Below are 20,072 nucleotides of genomic sequence, written 5' to 3'. Positions count from 1 at the left end.
AACAGGTACACAGGTACAGCGCAAAGCCAAGTACAATTTTATTCTGACACACCAAAGTGCACATTGGTAAAGTACTATATATGAACTACACGTAAACATTTGGTATCATTACAGTAATATACAAAAACTACAAAAGCACCACAGGTAGGTAGAAAAAAACTTGGTCATTTGTTAAAGTTTTGTAATTGGAATGCTTTGGTTTAAAACTTTTGTGGTGTTAAATGTAAAGGATTGCAAAAACTTTTACGACGCAGCATGTATTTTGGGGCTTAAGTTGCAAAAAGTAAAAAAAACAGACGTATATGAATTTGGATAATGTGAAAAGTTACGTGAAAACATAAAATCTAAAAGTAAAACTAAAACACAATCATAACATTTCTAAGTTCGAACGTCAAAAGTAAACAATGCAAAGTTCATACTGATAAAGCCACAAAAAAAGGCAAAAAGCAAAAAAATCAGACATATTTTCTATCACTCTTGTGACAGTGGTAAATTTATTGAAGAGCTGAAATTTGAAGAATCAGGTTTCTGGTTTAGTTTTTTCGTACATGTTTTGGGCAACGGTGAAGATGTATTGGATTTCTGGTCGCTTGTCAGGGTCAGGGTTGATACACATCGCAACCAGATTGCGAAGCTGAAACGGAAAACAAAAACTTTTTTTTTATCATGAAGTTATTTTCAACAAAAGATTAAATTTTAGTTGGAATTTTAACCACTTAGGCCCTACATTGTGTTGACATTAAGTGAAGCCTTTTAGGCACCGGCTCGTAGGGGTAAGAGGGGGACAAAATGGTACATAGTTGCGTGGCTGTGCAGAGATTTTTTATCGTTGACGCAAAGCGACTACATATATTTTTTGCCTCCCCTTGGAAAAATTTTTGCCGCCGCCGCCCATGCTTGCACTGGTAGGTTGTAATGCATATACTGCATACTCTTTTGTGGTTTTAGTAGATTTAGGAAATATGATTTTAACTTAATATCACACAAACCTCATCAGAGTAGATATCAGCTGGCAGGGGAGGGTATTCACAACTCTCAATCTTTTTGCACAGAGCATAGAGATTCATTTTATCTCCATAGAATGGGGATTGCAAGGCAGCCATCTCATACAACAAGCATCCGAGAGACCAAATGTCAGATCTGAAGTTGTAGCCATTTTCATGAATTCTCTCCGGTGACATGTAGTATGGAGTCCCAACTACAACAACATATTGATAAAGTTAAAACACACAGTGGGGTTATATTCAACCCACAACTTATTACTAAAATATGAGCTCTGAAACTTTGTCAAGCACACCAGTACTTCATCAGTGAGCCCTAAATTACCAGAAATTGTTTGCACTTTAAAACAGGGAATATTTCGCGGCACACTGGGAAATCTTTTGTGACACACTAGTTTAAGAATCACTGCTCTACATACATGCTACATAAATAAGACAAGTTTAACAGTTGTAGACAAAATTCACACTTTTTAATGAAGCACACATATATCACTTGCTACTGTTTTAAAATTTGACTTTTATGTTGCAGACAAGTTACCTAAACTTTGTGCAAAGCTTGTTTTTGATGAAAAATATCTTCCAAGCCCCAGGTCGCCGAGTTTAACAATTCCCTGAGCTGTGATGAAAACGTTGGCGGGTTTGATGTCGCGATGCATTACTCTGAAAAACAAAAACATTTAAATTGTTATTTTGTTCAGCTAAGCTGTGGTCGTAGAGGAGTGGTCTGCTACATTTGATGGTTAACTGAAAATTATGTTTGCAAGAAATATGTGCAGTGTCTGATCTTATGGCAGAACACACCCAGACTCGTTAGGCTGTGTTTTTCGGTGTCCTTGCTGTGACCGACTGCCAAAATAGATTTCAGATCGGAACATAAGCTGTCAAATACTTTACATGACTTATAAAACTCTGTTCTGAAGAAACACATTTCAAGCCCAAAATCCCAAATATGATGTTTTCTTTATCCTTACTCAAAAATCAGATGGACAACAATATTCCTTTAATTAAGCTGGACATCCACAAAGTAAAGCAATGCACTGAGCAAATCTACCTTCTTGAATGCATGTGAGCAACAGCTGAGGCAAGCTGGACAAAATATTTCCAGATGGTTCGTTCAGGAATAAGTCGCTTTTGCTTCTTGAAATGCTGCAGATGCACAAATCATTTTTAGTTGGTTAATTCCTGTTTACTCAACTAGTAATGATTTTACCCTGATCATCCGACTGAGATCTCCGGCATCCGCGAGCTCCAGCACGATGTTCAACTCATTTTCCTCGATAAACGATGCAAGGTAACAAATCACATTCCCATGATTGAGTTGCTGAAATTGTCAAAATAGGAAAAAACATGCTTGTTGAGATAAACAACAATTAAACCAACAAATGGGGCATGACAAGTACAACCAACATAAAGTTTTGTGAACAAAGGTTATTTAGTTTAATTTAACACAAATTTTAATTATTCTCTAGCTTCCATCAAACTTACTTTCAACAGGTCAATTTCCTTGATACAATCTTGTCGAGCTTTAGCATCCATCATCTCAAAGATCTGAAATTATAAAAACAGTAAAACACCAACTATATTATAATGATATTTTTTATGCGAACAGTTTTTGAGTTTTAAGTTGCACAAAAATTTGTTCCTTACCTTAACCTTCTTTAGGGCAACAAGTTTGTTGTCTAATAAACATATTGCTCTGTAGACTTCGCTGAATTGTCCTTTTCCAATCTTTTTTTCGATCCTGTAGTTACCTAATGCGTTGTATCCTTGCTCAAGGTCGAGTTGCATTGAACCTCCGTCCGCCATCACTTAAACTTTTCCCAGCACACTCACCACAAGAACCTGCTGGTATGTTACTCAAAAAACTAGAAAACTTCGCATAAAGTAAAGTTGGAAATATAAAACAAGGCCAAGCAAGTAAGCAACTAAAACCAAAACAATTGATGTCCGGAATTCGGATGACCGAGAATGTGAAGTCGGATCAGTGCAATAGAAATGTACGAACTATTATTTTTAAAAACAAAGTATTGCTCATCCAGCAGTTTTATTATAACTAATCGACGTTTCGACGTCCTATACAAGACGCCTTCATCAGGATAATGACGTAACTTGCAGGACAAAATTCTTATATAGCGACAAAGTGCAAAACCCACACAAAAAATAGCGATAAGAAGATCGCGCGGCTGCAAACTCGCACCACGCAATTACAGCACGAGTTGTGTTATCATTGCGTGGTGCGAGTTTGCAGCCGCGCGATCTTCTTATCGCTATTTTTTGTGTGTGTTTTGCACTTTGTCGCTATATAAGAATTTTGAGCAATACTTTGTTATACATTATGCCTGGCAGCAATAGCCTATTATTTTTATGTCGTAAAATAAAAAAATCGTAAAATTTTGCTGCTTTGTAGCTTATACGTTTGGATTCTCTATATTTGTAATAACGTCGCAAAATAATAATCCACCTGACCTGTCGACCTTTGTGTCTACATTTACCATGTCTTGAATTCGATATGTTTCTCTCATTTTGCAGCTAACGTGAAGAAACTGACATCAAACCTTGTATTTCCCATAAAAAACGTCCCCCGCAAATTCGAGTTTTTTTAAATCAAAACATACCTAATATATAAAACAAATGCTTGCGGAAAATCTTCGTTTTCAATGAGTCCTGTGAAGCATGTTTAACCGATTGTGTCTGCTACAAACCTCCAAATGTACGCAATATAACGTTTCATTTCATGTTTAGCGGATTTCTGTCCCAGCAAACTTGTATTTCAGATTATTCCAACAGAAATCAACAACAAAACAAATTAAAACAATATAGCTGCAAAATATACGAAATCACCAAAGTATGTTAATTGGATTTGCCAAGAGATGCAATTATCCACTCTACTAGATATATAATGCCAGAGCTTTATTAACAAGTTGTTTTTCTTGTATGATCAAGTAAAAACATCCATCATTGAGAGTCATTGCTCGATACCCCGGTCTACAGGGCGAGGAAGCCTCCTTATTCTTCACCTCTCTTCAATCAACAACCACCTGCAGTGCTCTGGAACAAGTCGGTTCCACATTATTGGTCGGCCTCACTTTTCCTGGCACTTCGGTTCCGCTGTTCGCTGTATTTCTGTGGTCTGGTTCCTCCTCGGCCCGATCCTGGTCGATGTGAAGAGCCACGACCTCGAGGCGATGAAGGTCGGTAAATCTGACGGTCGGGTTTCTAAACAAAAGTTGACATATAAATGGATGCAAAGAAGAGTTTGGAATTAAGTCATGCAAAGTTGAATTATTGATGCCGAAACAAAATAAATGACAACAAACGGCTCGGGAAAGAACTCCTCGCGGACCGGTGGTTGCCGACCACTGATGTAAAGGAACAATTAAACAAACAGCGAACTTCATGTGGTGATGAAGGACCAAACCAAAGAGCTCACTTTGTTGGTGCTCCCTTTCCCATGCTTGTCATCTCTTTTTCCACTCTCCAGATATTTTTCGTTTTTCCCATCCTCGTTCCTCCAGCGCGGGGGAGGAGCGCTCTCTTTTAGTGTTTGACTCTTCCTCGCCTCCTTGTGGTTGTCAGGTTTGCTTGCCGATTCATTGTTGGTCGTTGCCTAAATTGAAATTTGTAAACCACAAAAAATTCAAAATCTTTATTCATCAACAAAATTATATTTAATGAAACAGTATTATCCTCTTTTATCGGTTAATAATCTTTAAACTTTTTCATGTCGTTCTGTGTAAAATTTAGTCTCACTCACTGAATACTAATTATACTTGCAGCTTTCCAATGCATGGCAATTGTGGATTCTAACAGTAGTAACAACTTACACATAGCTCACCTTTAGTCTGCTTTAACATAACCTGCCCTTGCAAGTACACACCTCATATCTAACTATTCTGGCTTCTAAACACTCGTCTAACTGAATTACCTCAAACAACTGCGGCCATTCCTGATTAAAACTATCTGCCCACGAAGTTTCCAAGTCAAGATGCGAAAAAACTCCAGCCCGAAACTCCTACACATATTGCTCAATTACTCACAAAACCTTTCAACTGCAACATGCTTGATTTAGCAAAAACAAACATTACAAAGGTGAAGAAAACAAGTGGAATTTTAACATACCTTTAATAAAGTTTGCTTCTTCGCATCAACACCATCTTTTTGGAGAATCTGCACAAACAACAAATTTTACTTTTTTTCATTTAAATTAAGCTTGACCTTTTCTGCACATTAAATAATTGGTTACAAAATTATAGACACACCAAAATCATTTAACACAAACCTTGTATACTCGTGCATATGTAACTGAGACTGATAAGATAAGTTGACAGTCTGTGCATGAAATAGTGACACAGTAATTATGTTTTGTATGTTTGGAGACATTGGTCATTTTTGCAGCATTATATGTTTTGTTACCTTCATTTTCCCATCATCATCATGGGATGATTTTGGTCGTGCATTTGCCTCCCTCATTGTTTCAGCCAAAGTCTTTTTCTTTGGGTCATCAGTTCCATTCACCTGAATAACAACAAACCATTAAGAACTTTCTGTCGAAAAACAAAGTTGTTCAGGACACTGGTGCTGGGTTTTATGTTGTGCCGGTACAAAATGTGATAGTCACAAACTGGAACCATGAATACGAAACAAAAAACACACACAAACATTAAACAACCCAACAATACTAAAAACAGTACTTCCAATGTTAACAGTTTGCAAACCACTTTCCAAAAATATTTTGTTTTCTAGGCAACCAATATTTTCCCAAAAAAGTTATGTGTAAAATTCTTTTAACACAAAGAACCATACAGTTCTTTGAAGATTCCTGTTGTGACATCAAAATTGACAACTGTTTCATAACCAAGCTTTGTTTTGTAACTTGCATGCTTATACATAGTAGGCAGTAGATAGGTCTAGATATGTCTGCCAGTGAGCAACTTTGCTGACACGCAGCTGTAAACTTGAAACGTTTGTCCATATAAACTCTGGCTTTTGCAACAGCACTGTCCGTACAAAAACTTTAGAATACTTTGCAGCCCACCAGAAAACACGACCTTTAGCATAGAAAGTTGCCTTAGTTCAGTGCAACAAGCCAAAATAAGGGCGATTCAGTAAACTCTCTTACATGTAATAGGTTACCAAACAAATACCTCTTTTTTCTTTCGAGCTTTTTCAGCTTCAATTCGTTTCTTTTTCTCCAATTCTCGTCTCCTTCTACGCTCTTCATCTTTCTTCTTGCGTCGTTCAATATCAAGTCGTTTGCGTTCTTCTCTCAATTTCTGTGTAAAAAATATTGTTTAAACAAAGCCCATACATAAGCTGTGTTGCAATTTTTTGACACCGATTAGTCAAACTAGAAAGAAACAGAGCATTAAAACTGTATTCTGCTACACATGCAGCCCATGAACCTTTCTCTCCTCTCGTTTTTGTTTGATGTAAGTGGTCAGTGGGGTGTCGACAGCATTGCTGTACTGCTTGTCTCGTTTCTCCAACTCGTCGAGATACTTTTCAACATCGAGAATATTTTTTTCATCATCTTCTTCAAGAGATTCAACAAACTTCACATATTCTGGATCTACAAAATTTACAAAAATGGAAAACACTAATCTGGTGTCGAGAATGTTTAACCCTGGGAATGGGATGTTAAGTAACCGAAATCACTGACCCCAATTCAGAATAAGTTTGGAACAATTTTTAAGTTACCTTGTTCGATTGTGTTCACTTTTGGGTCTTCTTTCTTTTTCAACTTCTTGGGAACTTTTTGAAATGGAGAAAACTCCACGATGCATTGAGTCCTGTGTCCTGCACATTTTGACAACTTTATTTTAAAGACCAACATTTTTTTGTAATGAATAAAAAAACCAACTGACCATTTTTGTCAATTTCCAAACCATCCAACTTGTCTCTGAATTTTACAATTTCCTCCACATTCGTAAAATTAATATAAACCCGACAAAAATTATTCGGTGCCAACCTGCAAAACAAGTTTGTATGACATGTTGGGTTGGAACAAACTTCTTTGCAGGCGAGGACTTACGTGCGATCACCAGGAACGAATCGGAAATAATCGTGATCAGGAACGGGGTCAGCAACCTTCAAAAACTCCTCTTGTGTGAATCCGGGTGGTAATCGACGAACTATAACCTGCACAAGAAGAAAAACTACTGGTAAAATGTTTTCACCACTTGCAACAATACTTTCTAACCTCTTTCAGCATGCAACCACAATTTCAAATAGATTTTGTTTTTCAAACCACCATTGGATTTACAGAAAAAAACGTACACAGAATGTATATGTTTGCCTATAAAATTCCAACTTAGCAAAAGGTTCATTCATTTTTCTCAAGGACAGTTAAAAAATCTATATTGATGTTTGATTTGTAACAAAGCTTTAATTTCTGGCTTGTTTGTGCATAGTAGACTGTATATCACCAACAACTTCTGCATTAACAAAAAAATATAGAATAAACTATAAAGATCATTTACAAAAACACTGGCAATTGCAACTGCTCTGTAAGTTAATGCTTTGCAGCCTACCACCGGCTGGGAAGTGGTGATTTACACAACAAGTTATTTTCAAGATCCCAAAAATTTAAACAACTTAAAAAATCAGAAATTGTGCACAGCTTATCTCTGCCACTAAATACCTTTGAAGAAATCAGGTTCTTCTCTTTCTTTTTCTTTTTTTCATCTTTTACATCTTCAGCTTCCTCTTTTGTATTTGACATTCCCAGAAAACACAGCTTAAATTCAACGAACAAGGTCTTATGATTACCAACACATATTTACATGTTAACTATCAGTTGGTCCTGTTGATACAAGAAACAATACAATATTAGGTTGCCATTGCTACAATAACATTTGGTTTTATGTTGAAATAACAATTCAATATGAAATGCAAGCTGCATATTTAATATCTTCGTAAACTTAGTGGCAGTATTCATTTTGTGAATAACATATTTTTGCTCTTTTCATCTCTGCACTTCTGCATAACAGTTGTTTGTCTGATTTTAAGTTTGTTCAGTTCAAGTTTGGTCTTGATCTTGAAACATGCTTCCTAACTTCATTGTTGGACAAATGTTTGCAATTCCTGGCATAACTTTATGATAAACAATTTTGGATGATGAATGTCCAACCTAAAAAGCAAACAAAAAGTCAAAGTAATTATCAAAAATAATAAAAAACAGGATGATTTCAGATTCTTACAATTGCAAGAAGGAATCCTTCCTCATATTCATCCAAGTTGCCTGGTGGACACAAGACATCGAATAAAGATGCAAGCCTAAATATTCAAGAAACTGATTATTGCTTAATTCTAAATGAGTTTTTACATATTTTCGTAAATGTTTTTAGTTTCTTCAAGGCATCAAACCAATAAATAATTGGTAAGCTGCACACAATGCACACTGTTTAGATATACAAGGTCTCAATTAGCTATGCAACATGTTGGTTAGTGTAGCCATCTAATGGCAGTATTGCATTCCAGTTTGTTGATAGTAACAGACTTAAAAGCCATGCCTCAACAATGTAGTTTGACGGTTCACAATGGACAAGATTGAATTACTTATCTTTTTAATACTTTATTTAACATTTTTGCAGTTTAATAATCTTTGCACAAAATTCTCAACGTACCATGGCTGTGCAAATGAGTCTGATGCACTTACAGGAAGCACAATCGTTTTCAGTGATGACTTTGTTATTTGTACAATCAGATAATTTATTTTCAAACTTTCAGATTTGCAAGCCTCAACACGAAATGCGTTCTGAAAAAATACCATTGTTGATTCATTATCTGAAAATAAATTTTCGGTCCAGTTTAAACGCAAGTTTGACATACGCAATCTTATTTTTTCTATACTTTCTAGCTTGGAATTAGTTCATAAACCCAAAAGTTTAGATTTTTTAACTTGCAACAAGAACGAACCTTTTCAAGCGTAAGATCGCGATGGACACAATCAACACTCGAACAATTCATGATTCCATGAAAAGATCCATTCGGATTATTCTATTTTTGCGGGAAAAGAAACATCAAAAGTGAACAAAACAAAGAAATTTCGAAAACTTTCACAACAATATTTTTCGTTTACAAACAAAAAGTACTTTGAAAGTGCATTTTGAAACACACATACTCATATTGTCTCCTTTAAAGTATAAAAGGTAACAACAGTGGTTTTCTTTTTATGTGACATTATACCATATTTAATCACATATTATTGGTGGTTAACATTACAAATAAACAAAACAGCAGTTCGCCATGTTAATTAGTACATACAATGTTTGCCGCAACAAAGCATACGCCCCCCAATGTTTAGTTAACATGTTTTTGACTTCATAAAATGCATCAGAAACACAAGCAAAAAGTGTGATATAGTCCTTAAGCTGTCAAACTACGTGAAGACGGGTCGGGTAAACATCGAGGCAGCACTTTTTCGTCGTTTTACAAAACCCTGTTTATGATTCGCGCCTCTGAACAATACAGTCTTATGACGTCACAGGCATAGCGTAAGTCGATCTTTTGTTGCTTTTTTTTCTCTGGCGCGCGAGTGAACCGCACGTGGGCAAACATAAACTGGAGCTAATGTTGTTTGTACTGATGTCTTCCTGCCCTGTAGCTTAAGTTTGCAGTCGTTTACACAAAAAAGGTTCGAACAAGTATCGCGATCTTCTGAAATAGTTTGAATGCATCAGGTTTGCTGCAAGTTTAAATTGGTTTCTGCTCAGTGCCAGGGTCCAGACCCAGACACTGCAGACAGTGAACGCATATTCAGTAAACATATTCGTAACATTGTGAGACTACAGTGCAGTAGACCTTCTAATCGGAAACTAAATGGTGTTTGTGAGCCTTTACTATACAAGTAGTAAGTAACTGCACATGTTTACAATACATGAAAAACTTGCTGTTGTTGTAGCAGTTTTAGGGGCACATGTAAGGTTGTTCCAAGTTTTGTTGTAAAGAAGCAGCTTACAGAAACCTGCGATGAAGGATTACGCTTTTACCGATGCTCAGAAGCAAAAGGTATGTTGTGTTGCAGCATCGAACGCGTTTAGTCAAAGCACACACACATGCATTGCATCGCGTGTTGTGGTTTGTGACGTCATAGCTACGAGTTCCGTAATGCACGATTGGTGGAAAATTGCTGACCGCATTAGCCAGGACGGATGTTATCGAAGTTTGTTTGAAACTTGTTTGTTTAGTTTGAAGATGACGGATTCCTGGTGATCGAAGATTTCTTCACTTCGTCACAATGCGATGAAATGCAGAAAGAATGCTTCCGAATTGTTGATGAAATGAATCCGCTCGACCACAGGGAAGTGTTTTCAACAGATGATCATGAACAGGTAAAGCACGATGTTTAAACAACAAATAATATTTGGTTGTTGTCAATATATATGAAAACTAGCTCGTGGCTAGTATACTGCGTATTGTGGGCGTCGTGTGTAATAGTACAATACAAGTACAACTACACCTGCGTTTGTTTATGGACCCTAATATCAGTTTAAACGTTGGGTTTTGTGTTAAAGAATCAAGTACAGAAAATAAAATTCCCGTCTTTTTGGTCGTTAATCTTTCCTGCGTACCTTATCTCTCATTTGCAGATGAAATCAGAATATTTGCTGAACAGCAGCGACAAGATTGGGTTTTTCTGGGAGAAAGAGGCAATAAATAACGACGGAAGTTTGTTGAAACCGAAACACGAATCCATCAATAAAATCGGACATGGTTGGTGAAAACATCTTAACTTTGCAAAACCTATTTGCTCAGTTGTTATCACTGCAATGTAACAGAAATCGTTGCATCAAACAACGAAAAACGAATGTTAATTACAACGTTGTGCCAATACAATTGAAAATGTAAAATCCCTACAATTATTAAGCGTGATTTGCGCCCTAAGCGGATTCATTTTCTCTTGTAGTTAATAGAAACCTTAGCAATAGATTGCGTATTGAAGCGCACTAAACACAAACAATGTGTTTCAAATTTTATTTATTTTCGTACACTTGGTTTATGTATTAGTTTGAAATCGTCAATTTACTTAATATTTTTCTGCGTCCCCAGCTCTTCACGCTCTCAGCCCAACCTTCAAAACCGCGACCTTTGACCCCAGGGTGAAAGAAATTCTTCGCAAACTCAGATTTGTGCGTCCGGTGGTTCCCCAAAGCATGTACATATTTAAAGTAAGTTTTTTTATCACTTGTACCAGCCAACCTGCAGCCTTGTTACGTCTCGCGCTTACAAATTCCTGCAGAAAAGCGGTTTCATTGTTTATTACCAAAAAACTTACACTGATAGACATGTAGGCCTAATTACTTAGCAGGTCTATTTCGTTACAACTTCTATCAAGTCGTAACTGACACTTTCGTTTCAACTGGCAATTTATATTTGTTTGAAATCACCACTCGCACCCAAACCCCATTGTTCAGTATTTAATTCCAACTTAAACGCGACTTCGGTTCTCACATCTGCAAACAAACCGAACCCTCAAATGCATTGACTGCAAATCGATGCTAAAAAACAATCGGAATCAAATTCAAAGTTTTTATTTTCCGATCAATGCTGGTCATACTTTGCGACAAACATCGAACGTTTTATTTTTCGGAATCTTACAAACAATTTCCTTCACACAATCTTCAAGAGTTGAACAACTCAACTCTCCTCCGAGTTTTGGGATCGAGATTTCATCGTTTCTGACGTAAAACTTGACGTAATTCTTCAAACTTTCTGGAACTAAAAACAAATAGTTACCGACTGAAACTTATACACAAGCTTTCTGCCACACAAGCGTTATTTAACCTTAAACAAGTAGGAACGAAACAAACTATGCTCAACTTGACTTGCTCTAATGATACTTGAAGTTGCATTAACATCAGCAGCAAAAGCAGCAATCATTGTTATTCATTGCTGGTCGTGCAATATACGGAGGCTGTGTAAAGCACCAGCCGTTATCAACATACTCAGTGGCAAGTGCGCATTGATTTAGCAACTTTGGAATAATGCTTACGAGTTTTCAAATTACCTGACAAACCTCAACCCCATAGCCTTCAAAGTTGATTTCCGGTAATATAGCGGCAATATACTCAGAATCAAAAGTTCCCTAAATTCCAAGATTCCCAGTATCAAACCGGTTGGAAATATTAAACCAAGCTCTACTAACTTACTTTTTACTGCACTTTGATCTTCATTATACTTCACCCACTCTCGCAGTAATTTATCCCATGCGGCAGGGCTGAGCTTATCAACACCGAAAGCTTGACACGCGTCATATTCCACATACCACACTGTCGTGTTTCTGGTGTTCGCTGTAGCGAGATTCATGACGTAAGTGCGATGGTTTGTGACCGACCAACCGGAACCGAATCCACTGACGTCATAAATTCTGCGGAACAAAAATCGAGCGATGGATTTTTTGGCAAGTTTATGTTTGAAAATAATTAGTTTGAGCAGAAAACAAACGAAGATGTCACTATGTTTGAGTGAAGGAATTAAGTCAGTGGTTCCCAACCTTTTTTGTCCGCTGCCTTAAATCGATCATACGAGAACTTTCTTTTTCTCAGCTCATATATGGCAAATGCAGCAATAACACATAGCACAGACAACCAGTGAGAGATTAATATTGTGACACAAATTCCCCCCTGGTTGGGAACCATTGAATTATGTTGAACATATTCCACCTGTAAGCCGGGTTGAGCCACGCATAAGGGGTCGCGCTCGGTCCAATGTAAGCCACCGACATCAATCGTTGTGACGGTCCGTAGTAAACCAAAACTTCGTCGAAATGTGTGTGCCCGAAAAACTGACCGGAAATGATGTCACGGAAGCGTTCCACGATTCTGAGCAAACAATAAGAGCCGTAAGTGTCACTTCCGGTTTACGCAAACATTTACAACTCAAAGATAAAACAGTTGGAAACCTGAAATAATTTTTACTCCATTCTTCTCGACAATCCGGGGACTTTCCCGGTGGCACGTGACCTATGACGTGTACTTTCTCGTTGTTTTTTTCGGCTTCGGTCAAAACTTGTACGAACCACTGCAACATTCCTGTCGGGGAGAGCGTGGTGAGATTTATACTAGTGATTATCGCATTGTGAAAGTGATTTTGGAGTGTCCTAAAACCAGTTCACTTGCATCAACGACACAACGTTCAGTTGAAAACATCAATCAGTAAGAGATTTTTGGTTCGGCCTCATTCGGCCGAAATTATTCGGTCTTGTGGCCGAATATTCGGTTTCGGCCCGAACATTTTGAGTAGGGTTCGGTGCATCACCAGTAAAACGGATGAGAGGAAGGGCTGCTCACCTGATGGGTCATCTTGGTTCAGCCAGATCCACCAATTCTCGTTGTAACAAAAGTTTGTGTTGAGCGAAACAATCCGATGACCGGGCCGTACCAGGGTTGTGTAGAATCCACCGATTTCAACCGTCTGAAACAAAATATTTCGTCAACAAACTGCTGTCGCTAAAATGGATATCTTATTACTGAAATGAGGGTTTATCATACACACTCATATACACCATTAGTAAGTTAATTAGTAAACTTTGGTTTGACCTTCAACTGACCTTCAAAGCTTCAGGGCCGAGCCACGGAGCCCACGCCTTCGCCAGAGCTTTGTAGAACCAAGTTACCGAATATTTCCCGCTGGTCCGAACCTTGCTTGGTGGAAAATTGTTTGAAGGGAAACTATCATGGTTCCCTACTGCCGGATAAATTGGAACGAACGGAAGATATTCCACAAGAGTTGACGTCAGTTTGAAAAGTAATTCGGTTTGTTGACGTTTGCTTTGCGACCATACGTCATGCGCGGGGATGTCCCCTGTCCATATGACGTAATCGATTTTGCGAGTTTGAATATTTTTCATCATGTCTGTGAAAGTCCACCACGGGAGGTCGCAATACCTGTAGTCCCCCCACTGTCCTGCAGGCTGCTTTGAGACGTGTACGTCACGAACAGGCTGTTCCGGGTCTATCGGTTCGATGATGTCATCACCAGTGACGTCATCGCCATGGCAACAGAGCGGCTCGTTGCAGTTTGCTGTTGAACCAACTTTGTACAAGGAGTCCACGTGGACGTCGGTTAGGTGGAGTACCTAGCGGTGAAACCCCAAAATAAGTGACTAGGCTACCCTGGTATATCAATCAGTCATAAGTCAAATACAGTTGATGACAAAATTTGCTAGATACATTCAATACGTAACATTACAAGCTAATTTCTGCTGCCAAACAAAACAAATAGCCCCAAAATAAGTGACTACCCTAAACAAATTCTTTTACCGAAATTCTGTAGAGAAATAAACTCAACTTAACTCAATTAGTTATGAGTTAAAATAAAAATGCAGCGGGTGACAAAATATTCAGTACATGTACATCACAAGCAAAACCGATCCACCTTTAACGTCGGGCCCTCGATTGTAAACTTTCGTGGTGAAATCGGTATGAGATGGGATTTCGGTGGCAACGACACATTCCAAGCGGTCTTGTGATTGTCCGTAGTTACCTTGTAATTTGGACATGCATCTGGCATTGTGATGCCACAAACCTCTTCTGCTGTCAGATTGACCTAGAAATAAAATATTTTTTGGCGATTTTCGAGCCAACCGAGAAAAGGTCGCGAGAAATCAGCTTTTACGAATTTCACACAACTCGAAGCAAACTGGGATCAACGCACAAATCTGGTTTGGAAACAAGCTCATCACATTAATAATATTTAACACGCCTGATCACCAACCTCAATTTTTCACGAACCTGAGACAAAACTCGAGAAACCTCTCCACCGAAGTTCTCTAGTGCCCCCTTGCAGACACGAGCAGTTTCAAGTTTGAGGAGTTTGCACTTGTCCGCCACCCAGTGGACCATATCATCTACTGAAGCAAAATCTCCGCCTAATATTTTCACTCTGCTCAGTTCGTAGTTCACCAGCAAAATGCAGGTCGCACATTTCAGTTGAAGAACTTTCTTGCTTCGCTGTAACACAAAAGGTTGGAAAATCCGAGAAAACAAATAGTAAAATTTGTTTTGGCATTTAGTTACAAAATTGATTTCAATTTAAACCACAAGAAAAAATATCACATAAAAGCTTCTTTTTAAGGGTGGGTTAGACTTTAATGACAAAATGAACAATATATGTTTTGTTGCTAAGCTATAATAAAATTTGTGGCTCCCGAAATACAAAAAAAACAGCATCCCCGCCTTGTTTAAGTACAAAGTTCAACCATGTATCAACCATTCTGCCACACCATAACTAACACCGGTCGAAACCTCATTCTTCCCAACTTGAACTTCATCTTGAAAATTCTTCTCAACTTGAACTTCATCTTGAAAATTCTTCTCAACTTTGAACCGGATATGACGTGTCACTTCACGTAAATCGTCAACTTCCGGCAAATTTTGTTCGTTCGAGTTTCGCAAGTTTTCCAAATCCTGTAAAACATGTTATCATCCACTTGGGCTGCTGAGCTAAGGACCCGAGGGTTTACCACATTCGAACAATACCCATTTTTTTTCTTGAAGTAACTTATGGACACCGTATCAACATGCTAAATAAAATAAAAATTATGCAAACATAACTAATTTTTGAAGGTTGCTTGGGTAGTTTACCACAATTACGAAATGAAAATATATCAACAAAAATGAAAATAAAATTTAAGCCAAAAAAATATAAAGCTTATTTTTCCTCTTACCTTTTCAAAACTTTCTACTGGAAACGAAAAAGCGAATCTTACAATACAACAAACAGAAACAACAAATGTACAAAGCAGATGCATGTTGAACAAAACCAGCAACCAAGTGAGACAGACTGGTTACAAACCTACAACGTGGAATGTGTGCTTGACCTCGAGCTTTATTGGTCAGTTCGTCTGCGCTTCCTGCAAACTTTGCTTCAGGGAGAAAACTTCTGTAAAAATTCCAACGGGTTACAATTGAAGGGTCTTGGGTTCGAACCCCGTCACATCGCTGTATGTGTGTCAGTTACCTATGACTCAATCAATCACAATAACAAAGCAAAGCTTTTTAGCGCATAAAACCGCTGATAAACTAAATTCAACCAATTCGGTACATCGCTACACTAAACCACTTTGTATCATACCGACGGGTTTTGACAAACAATTATCGTTTGCATCAACTTTTTTCCTGGTGAGAATAAACGTGTCCTGGTGAAGACATTTTCTGGTCCCATAATTGAACAAAAGTCACAATTGAATTAGTTGTTATTTGTACCAAAATGCTACACTGGGCAATTAACAACAACACTTTATAAAAACAGTTAAAATTAATACGTAATTGTCCATTCTCATATATGTGTCCGCTTAGACTGTAATAGGCTCTAATACAGCGCACTGACTGACTCCCTTTCGTGTGGCCTGCGTATACTTCGTCGTTTTCATCAACTTTTTCTGTCACAGCCGCCAGGTATAGGAGGAGAGGTATGTCGCCACATTGATGCGAGTTTTCTCTATTCCGAACCTCTCAAGTTGATCGGGTTCTGGGTAGCGCTGCAGGATGCTACTGAGGAGAACGGATGCATGTGGTTCGCGAGAGGATCGCACAAAAATAGTAAGTTGTGCTCGGATTAGACGAAATAACTTTGTGCACATTAAAAAAGCCAAAAATATAAGGGAGGGTAAATTAGGAAATTCTGTCGAGCATTTTACGCGAATAACCCCTTCCAATTAAATCACCCCGGTAATTAAGTCCACTATAACACTATTGTCGCGAGCTGTTATCAAATATTTTCATCTTCCAACGTGTTTGCTTCTCAAACTTGTCAGCGGAGTGGAACAAACGGTTCATTAAGTTTACTTCAAGAAACCCCCTCAAGCATATTACGCCTAGCAACAGTGGCAACTGAATCAGTCATAACGCGCTTGAAGGCCGTAAGCAAGTATTGTTACCTTTTAACGGAAGCGTGTTGTTTTAAATTAGACAATTGACTTCTTTAGCTGAAGTGACGATGCGCATGGTGAGGAATCCGGTTGATGGCGCCCTCCCGCACACATTGTTCGAAGGTGAGATGGAACATCTTCCTTTCGACAAATACGAGATAACACCAGTAAAGCGGGGATCACTGGTTCTTATTCACGGAAAGGTTTGATCCCTAGGTTGCCGTGTTGTGGCTTCTACCTTCAAATGTTGCGTTCATTTTTTAGGTCCATCATTACAGCAAGAAAAATACGTCACAGTCTTCACGTCATATCTACACATATCACGTGACAGAAAGCAGCCAATCAGCGTGGAGCAAGCGCAACTGGTAAGGAATAAACTTTTTGTGAACCTGGCATACATATTTTAACATGCTGTTGTTTAGGTTACAACCTTCACAAGCTCTTCCATTCCCTCCAGTTTATGATGATTCTTGTCTGAATTCTGCCTAACTGTTTTAATCTGCCACGTTTGTCCGTGCAAGCTTGCAAGAATCGTCTAATGTGCAAATTGTGTCCTGCTTGCAGCCCTGCATTACGCATCGTGTTGATTGTTTTTTTAAAAAAACGTTTGAAAAGTAATCAATACAAATTTATTGCAGCCATATGACAATTAGTTATTTCACATTATGTGACAAATGCCTGCTCCATATCTAACCAATGTGTACAAAAAAACTGGTAAAAAACTGTTTTACATGGTTTGCATTAAGCACTGCACAATTACATGAAGAAATATCAAGAAACAACCCATTGCTGCAATGATTTTGACCCAGAAATACACAAGTGTTGTTTCTTGTGGGGATTCATCGTAGTTACAGAGTTTTGCCGATCAGTTGCACATGATTATCACAACATTGGTTCATTTTTCTCCCGTGATTGTGTCCAAGCTTTTGCGATTGTTCTTTTCATCTCATCATCACCATCATCATACATTTTCTTCATCATGTGCATGATAGACTGTGAAGGGTCTGCGTCTTCGTTTTGCTTTGAAAGTGGTCTGCAGTAACAATATCAATAAAACACCCAATGAGTGAAACAAGAGATGAAACTTTTGACGAGTGAAACACATAAATTTTTTGGTCCCTGTGGTTTTACAGCACTGTTTTTTAACCAGTGATATGCATACCACTAGTGGGTACATGAACAGTTAACTATTATGGTCAATTGAAGCCATATTGAAAGTTACAACTCAACTGACCCAACTACTTAGTCCTGGTTTTTGCTAAAACTCTTATTTTTTTTATTTTTTTTTTATTTTTGTATTATTTTGTATTGCCTACCATACTGGTTTCAAAAACATGCTAGCCCAGTGAAGCCCACATAACTAAAATAGGTTTGGTTTAACCATTCAAAGTTTGGGTAGTATGCAGCGATAATAAAAGTTGCTATGTTGTATTTTGCTAGAAGTCAAAATGTAGGCAGTGTAACAATGCAACTTATACAAGACAAATGACCAGTTGTGCAATGATTTGAAAGTAGGATATCAGGTATTATATATGTTTGCTAAAATTTTAAAAAGAAAGTTCTGACTTACACTGTATTTTCCTCTTTCTTGATTCTTTCTTTATCAGTCAAAACGTCCCATTTTCTTAGCTCTTGCTTTTTAAGCATGATTAAAATCATGTCAGTTTTGATCTAAAAACGAATAAAAATTCCACAAATGTATTATCAGAACACTTATGTACCAACATATAAATCAAATAGTCAAGTCAAGTCGAGTTTTTATTTGCATTGTCACTATATCCAATTGTCATTGATGAACAGTTTAATAAAAATAATCAATCCTACAGAAGAACTTTAGTTAACAAACAAGCTTACTTTTATAGTTGGTTCTTCAACTGCATGAGCCAGCTTTGGAATTTGGAAAACATAGTTTTTCCCCTTTAAGTTTTTCACATTAACTGTGTTCGGTTGTTCTTTTGTATTCAAAGTAACATTTGTTGGATCAATGTTCTGAATTCCTCCCAGGTTGGAAAGGTAGATTTTCACAAACTTCTCTGATTGATCCCAAGCTGTAAACAAAAATCCACAATAAAAATCAAATACTAGAAAAAATATTAAAACCACAACAAAGTACAAAGTTTAAAATCAATACAAGTTGTGAGTTGAGCAGTTTATGTTCTCCAAACACCCTTCAATTATATACATACATATTGATAAAAACAACAGATAAACAAAATAAAACTGCTTCTAAAGTTTATAATTATTTAACTTGCCATATGAGGTGATAGTTACAGTAGGGACAACGTTTCTCGGTGATGCCGCTTTGTTGAGTTGTTGGAGTTGTTTTTCAACAACAGCTTTTTCCGCTTTGAGCAAAATTATGATTCTTTTCTGTTTTGCGATTCCAAGAAGCTGTTCAAGTTCCTCCAAATCCGCCTTCAAACTTCCAAACCTTACCTCAGTTTCGCTCATTTTAAAGTTTTTATTCAAGAAATATAAATCTCAACAATTTATTTCCAATCACGTTTACAATAAGCGCGTTTCACTCATCCTAATTCCAGAACATTCCTACATCGGATGAGCCCATTACATAAATTACGAGAACAAAGCCGTTTGGTAAAGAAAAAAATCTGGTCCAACCAACTGTTGCGTTTGGCTAAAATGTTACAGCAACCGCTTCACAAGGTTGTTAACTAATCCTGTCTCGACCACTTGTGCTTCCCTGAGCAAGAAACTGAAGCGGCAAGTTATGTTGAACTACATTAAAGTCACTAACTCACTATACTTCGGTGTAACAAACAAACGTTTTTTAATTGAAAGTTTATTCACCAAGTAGGCTAACACTCATTTGTGTTGCTAAACTACTAGCACAACAAAACACAAGTATCTATATCAATAAATCATGTAAAAAATACACCAACGTGTGTTATTATTTCTGTTTAATGAAAGCAACATGAAATCTGGGTCCGGTTAGCCCAGGGATGGGCAAACTGCGGCCCGGAAAAGGAGTTCATGCGGCCCGCCAAATGTTAGTAAATTTTAAAGAGAAAGTTACCGAGAAACGTTGAATAGTATTATAAGCACAGGCGTAGAGTTTTAAAAAATAATAAAAAATACCGAAGGTGCAACTTGCCGATACCTATACCATGTGCAGTATCTGTACCCGTACCATACTTAGGAACTAAACACAGATACTTGTAGGTGCTTTAGCCTATTGTTTC

The 20,072-nt window shown here is 37.6% G+C and overlaps 6 protein-coding genes across 7 annotated transcripts; 1 reads left to right on the top strand and 5 right to left on the bottom strand.

The window, feature by feature from the left end:
* Positions 1-16: 16 nt before the first annotated feature.
* On the bottom strand, positions 17-3,097 carry LOC145204156 (serine/threonine-protein kinase Nek7-like). Its single transcript, XM_080076607.1, has 7 exons — positions 2,649-3,097; positions 2,487-2,549; positions 2,212-2,322; positions 2,053-2,147; positions 1,540-1,661; positions 990-1,198; positions 17-634 (listed from the first exon to the last, which is right to left on the bottom strand). The coding sequence occupies exons 1-7, from the start codon at positions 2,805-2,807 to the stop codon at positions 521-523; spliced, it is 873 nt and encodes a 290-aa protein (XP_079932733.1). The 5' UTR covers positions 2,808-3,097; the 3' UTR covers positions 17-520.
* Positions 3,098-3,721: 624 nt separating this feature from the next.
* LOC145204153 (uncharacterized) lies at positions 3,722-7,800 on the bottom strand. The gene is made up of 10 exons (XM_080076603.1): positions 7,642-7,800; positions 7,033-7,139; positions 6,866-6,969; positions 6,699-6,797; positions 6,404-6,570; positions 6,146-6,274; positions 5,415-5,516; positions 5,121-5,168; positions 4,432-4,608; positions 3,722-4,217 (listed from the first exon to the last, which is right to left on the bottom strand). The coding sequence occupies exons 1-10, from the start codon at positions 7,720-7,722 to the stop codon at positions 4,071-4,073; spliced, it is 1,161 nt and encodes a 386-aa protein (XP_079932729.1). The 5' UTR covers positions 7,723-7,800; the 3' UTR covers positions 3,722-4,070.
* A 3-nt stretch (positions 7,801-7,803) lies between these two features.
* Positions 7,804-9,669, bottom strand: LOC145204161 (uncharacterized). Of its 2 annotated transcripts, XM_080076611.1 has the most exons (5): positions 9,267-9,669; positions 8,919-8,999; positions 8,627-8,757; positions 8,201-8,276; positions 7,804-8,130 (listed from the first exon to the last, which is right to left on the bottom strand). In XM_080076611.1, exons 2-5 carry the CDS (start codon positions 8,967-8,969, stop codon positions 8,020-8,022), a joined length of 369 nt encoding a protein of 122 aa, XP_079932737.1. In that variant the 5' UTR covers positions 8,970-8,999; positions 9,267-9,669; the 3' UTR covers positions 7,804-8,019. The 2 variants fall into 2 exon arrangements, with proteins under 2 accessions (XP_079932737.1, XP_079932739.1); XM_080076613.1 differs by lacking the exon at positions 9,267-9,669 and having other exon boundaries at positions 8,627-8,786; positions 8,919-8,981.
* A 164-nt stretch (positions 9,670-9,833) lies between these two features.
* On the top strand, positions 9,834-17,513 carry LOC145204155 (phytanoyl-CoA dioxygenase domain-containing protein 1-like). The gene is made up of 8 exons (XM_080076606.1): positions 9,834-10,010; positions 10,190-10,333; positions 10,592-10,715; positions 11,052-11,170; positions 16,393-16,543; positions 16,930-17,075; positions 17,137-17,237; positions 17,295-17,513. The coding sequence occupies exons 1-8, from the start codon at positions 9,972-9,974 to the stop codon at positions 17,359-17,361; spliced, it is 891 nt and encodes a 296-aa protein (XP_079932732.1). The 5' UTR covers positions 9,834-9,971; the 3' UTR covers positions 17,362-17,513.
* On the bottom strand, positions 11,518-15,831 carry LOC145204151 (sphingomyelin phosphodiesterase-like). The gene is made up of 10 exons (XM_080076600.1): positions 15,670-15,831; positions 15,248-15,409; positions 14,735-14,953; positions 14,379-14,549; positions 13,552-14,079; positions 13,292-13,415; positions 12,904-13,033; positions 12,665-12,823; positions 12,152-12,369; positions 11,518-11,720 (listed from the first exon to the last, which is right to left on the bottom strand). Exons 1-10 carry the CDS (start codon positions 15,751-15,753, stop codon positions 11,554-11,556), a joined length of 1,962 nt encoding a protein of 653 aa, XP_079932726.1. The 5' UTR covers positions 15,754-15,831; the 3' UTR covers positions 11,518-11,553.
* Positions 17,488-19,495, bottom strand: LOC145204159 (calcyclin-binding protein-like). The gene is made up of 4 exons (XM_080076609.1): positions 19,125-19,495; positions 18,727-18,920; positions 18,443-18,543; positions 17,488-17,905 (listed from the first exon to the last, which is right to left on the bottom strand). The coding sequence occupies exons 1-4, from the start codon at positions 19,321-19,323 to the stop codon at positions 17,755-17,757; spliced, it is 645 nt and encodes a 214-aa protein (XP_079932735.1). The 5' UTR covers positions 19,324-19,495; the 3' UTR covers positions 17,488-17,754.
* Positions 19,496-20,072: the final 577 nt, after the last annotated feature.

The sequence above is a fragment of the Phallusia mammillata genome, chromosome 8, assembly GCF_965637545.1.
Source record: "Phallusia mammillata chromosome 8, kaPhaMamm4.hap1.1, whole genome shotgun sequence".
Taxonomy (NCBI): Eukaryota; Metazoa; Chordata; class Ascidiacea; order Phlebobranchia; family Ascidiidae; genus Phallusia; species Phallusia mammillata.
Note: the sequence above shows the minus strand (reverse complement) of the source record. Positions and strands in the feature narration are given on the sequence as shown.

Excerpts from the sequence above, each read along its gene's own strand:
- LOC145204156 (XM_080076607.1), bottom strand. The coding sequence starts at position 2,807 with ATGGCGGACGGAGGTTCAATGCAACTCGACCTTGAGCAAGGATACAAC. Across the intron at positions 2,550-2,648 it reads TTGCCCTAAAGAAGGTTAAG|ATCTTTGAGATGATGGATGC; the intron begins GTAAGGAACAAA and ends TTATAATTTCAG. Across the intron at positions 2,148-2,211 it reads ATCTCAGTCGGATGATCAGG|CATTTCAAGAAGCAAAAGCG; the intron begins GTAAAATCATTA and ends GTGCATCTGCAG.
- LOC145204153 (XM_080076603.1), bottom strand. The coding sequence starts at position 7,722 with ATGTCAAATACAAAAGAGGAAGCTGAAGATGTAAAAGATGAAAAAAAG. Across the intron at positions 6,571-6,698 it reads AGTGAACACAATCGAACAAG|ATCCAGAATATGTGAAGTTT; the intron begins GTAACTTAAAAA and ends TAAATTTTGTAG. Across the intron at positions 4,218-4,431 it reads GGAAAGGGAGCACCAACAAA|AAACCCGACCGTCAGATTTA; the intron begins GTGAGCTCTTTG and ends ACTTTTGTTTAG.
- LOC145204161 (XM_080076611.1), bottom strand. The coding sequence starts at position 8,969 with ATGAATTGTTCGAGTGTTGATTGTGTCCATCGCGATCTTACGCTTGAA. Across the intron at positions 8,277-8,626 it reads GACTCATTTGCACAGCCATG|GCTTGCATCTTTATTCGATG; the intron begins GTACGTTGAGAA and ends TTGAATATTTAG. Across the intron at positions 8,131-8,200 it reads AAGGATTCCTTCTTGCAATT|GTTGGACATTCATCATCCAA; the intron begins GTAAGAATCTGA and ends TTTGCTTTTTAG.
- LOC145204155 (XM_080076606.1), top strand. The coding sequence starts at position 9,972 with ATGAAGGATTACGCTTTTACCGATGCTCAGAAGCAAAAG. Across the intron at positions 10,334-10,591 it reads CAACAGATGATCATGAACAG|ATGAAATCAGAATATTTGCT; the intron begins GTAAAGCACGAT and ends TCTCATTTGCAG. Across the intron at positions 10,716-11,051 it reads CATCAATAAAATCGGACATG|CTCTTCACGCTCTCAGCCCA; the intron begins GTTGGTGAAAAC and ends CTGCGTCCCCAG.
- LOC145204151 (XM_080076600.1), bottom strand. The coding sequence starts at position 15,753 with ATGCATCTGCTTTGTACATTTGTTGTTTCTGTTTGTTGTATTGTAAGA. Across the intron at positions 14,550-14,734 it reads TTTCTCGAGTTTTGTCTCAG|GTCAATCTGACAGCAGAAGA; the intron begins GTTCGTGAAAAA and ends TTTTATTTCTAG. Across the intron at positions 14,080-14,378 it reads TCGAGGGCCCGACGTTAAAG|GTACTCCACCTAACCGACGT; the intron begins GTGGATCGGTTT and ends TTTCACCGCTAG.
- LOC145204159 (XM_080076609.1), bottom strand. The coding sequence starts at position 19,323 with ATGAGCGAAACTGAGGTAAGGTTTGGAAGTTTGAAGGCGGATTTGGAG. Across the intron at positions 18,544-18,726 it reads TTGAAGAACCAACTATAAAA|ATCAAAACTGACATGATTTT; the intron begins GTAAGCTTGTTT and ends ATTCGTTTTTAG. Across the intron at positions 17,906-18,442 it reads AAGAAAGAGGAAAATACAGT|ACCACTTTCAAAGCAAAACG; the intron begins GTAAGTCAGAAC and ends TTGTTACTGCAG.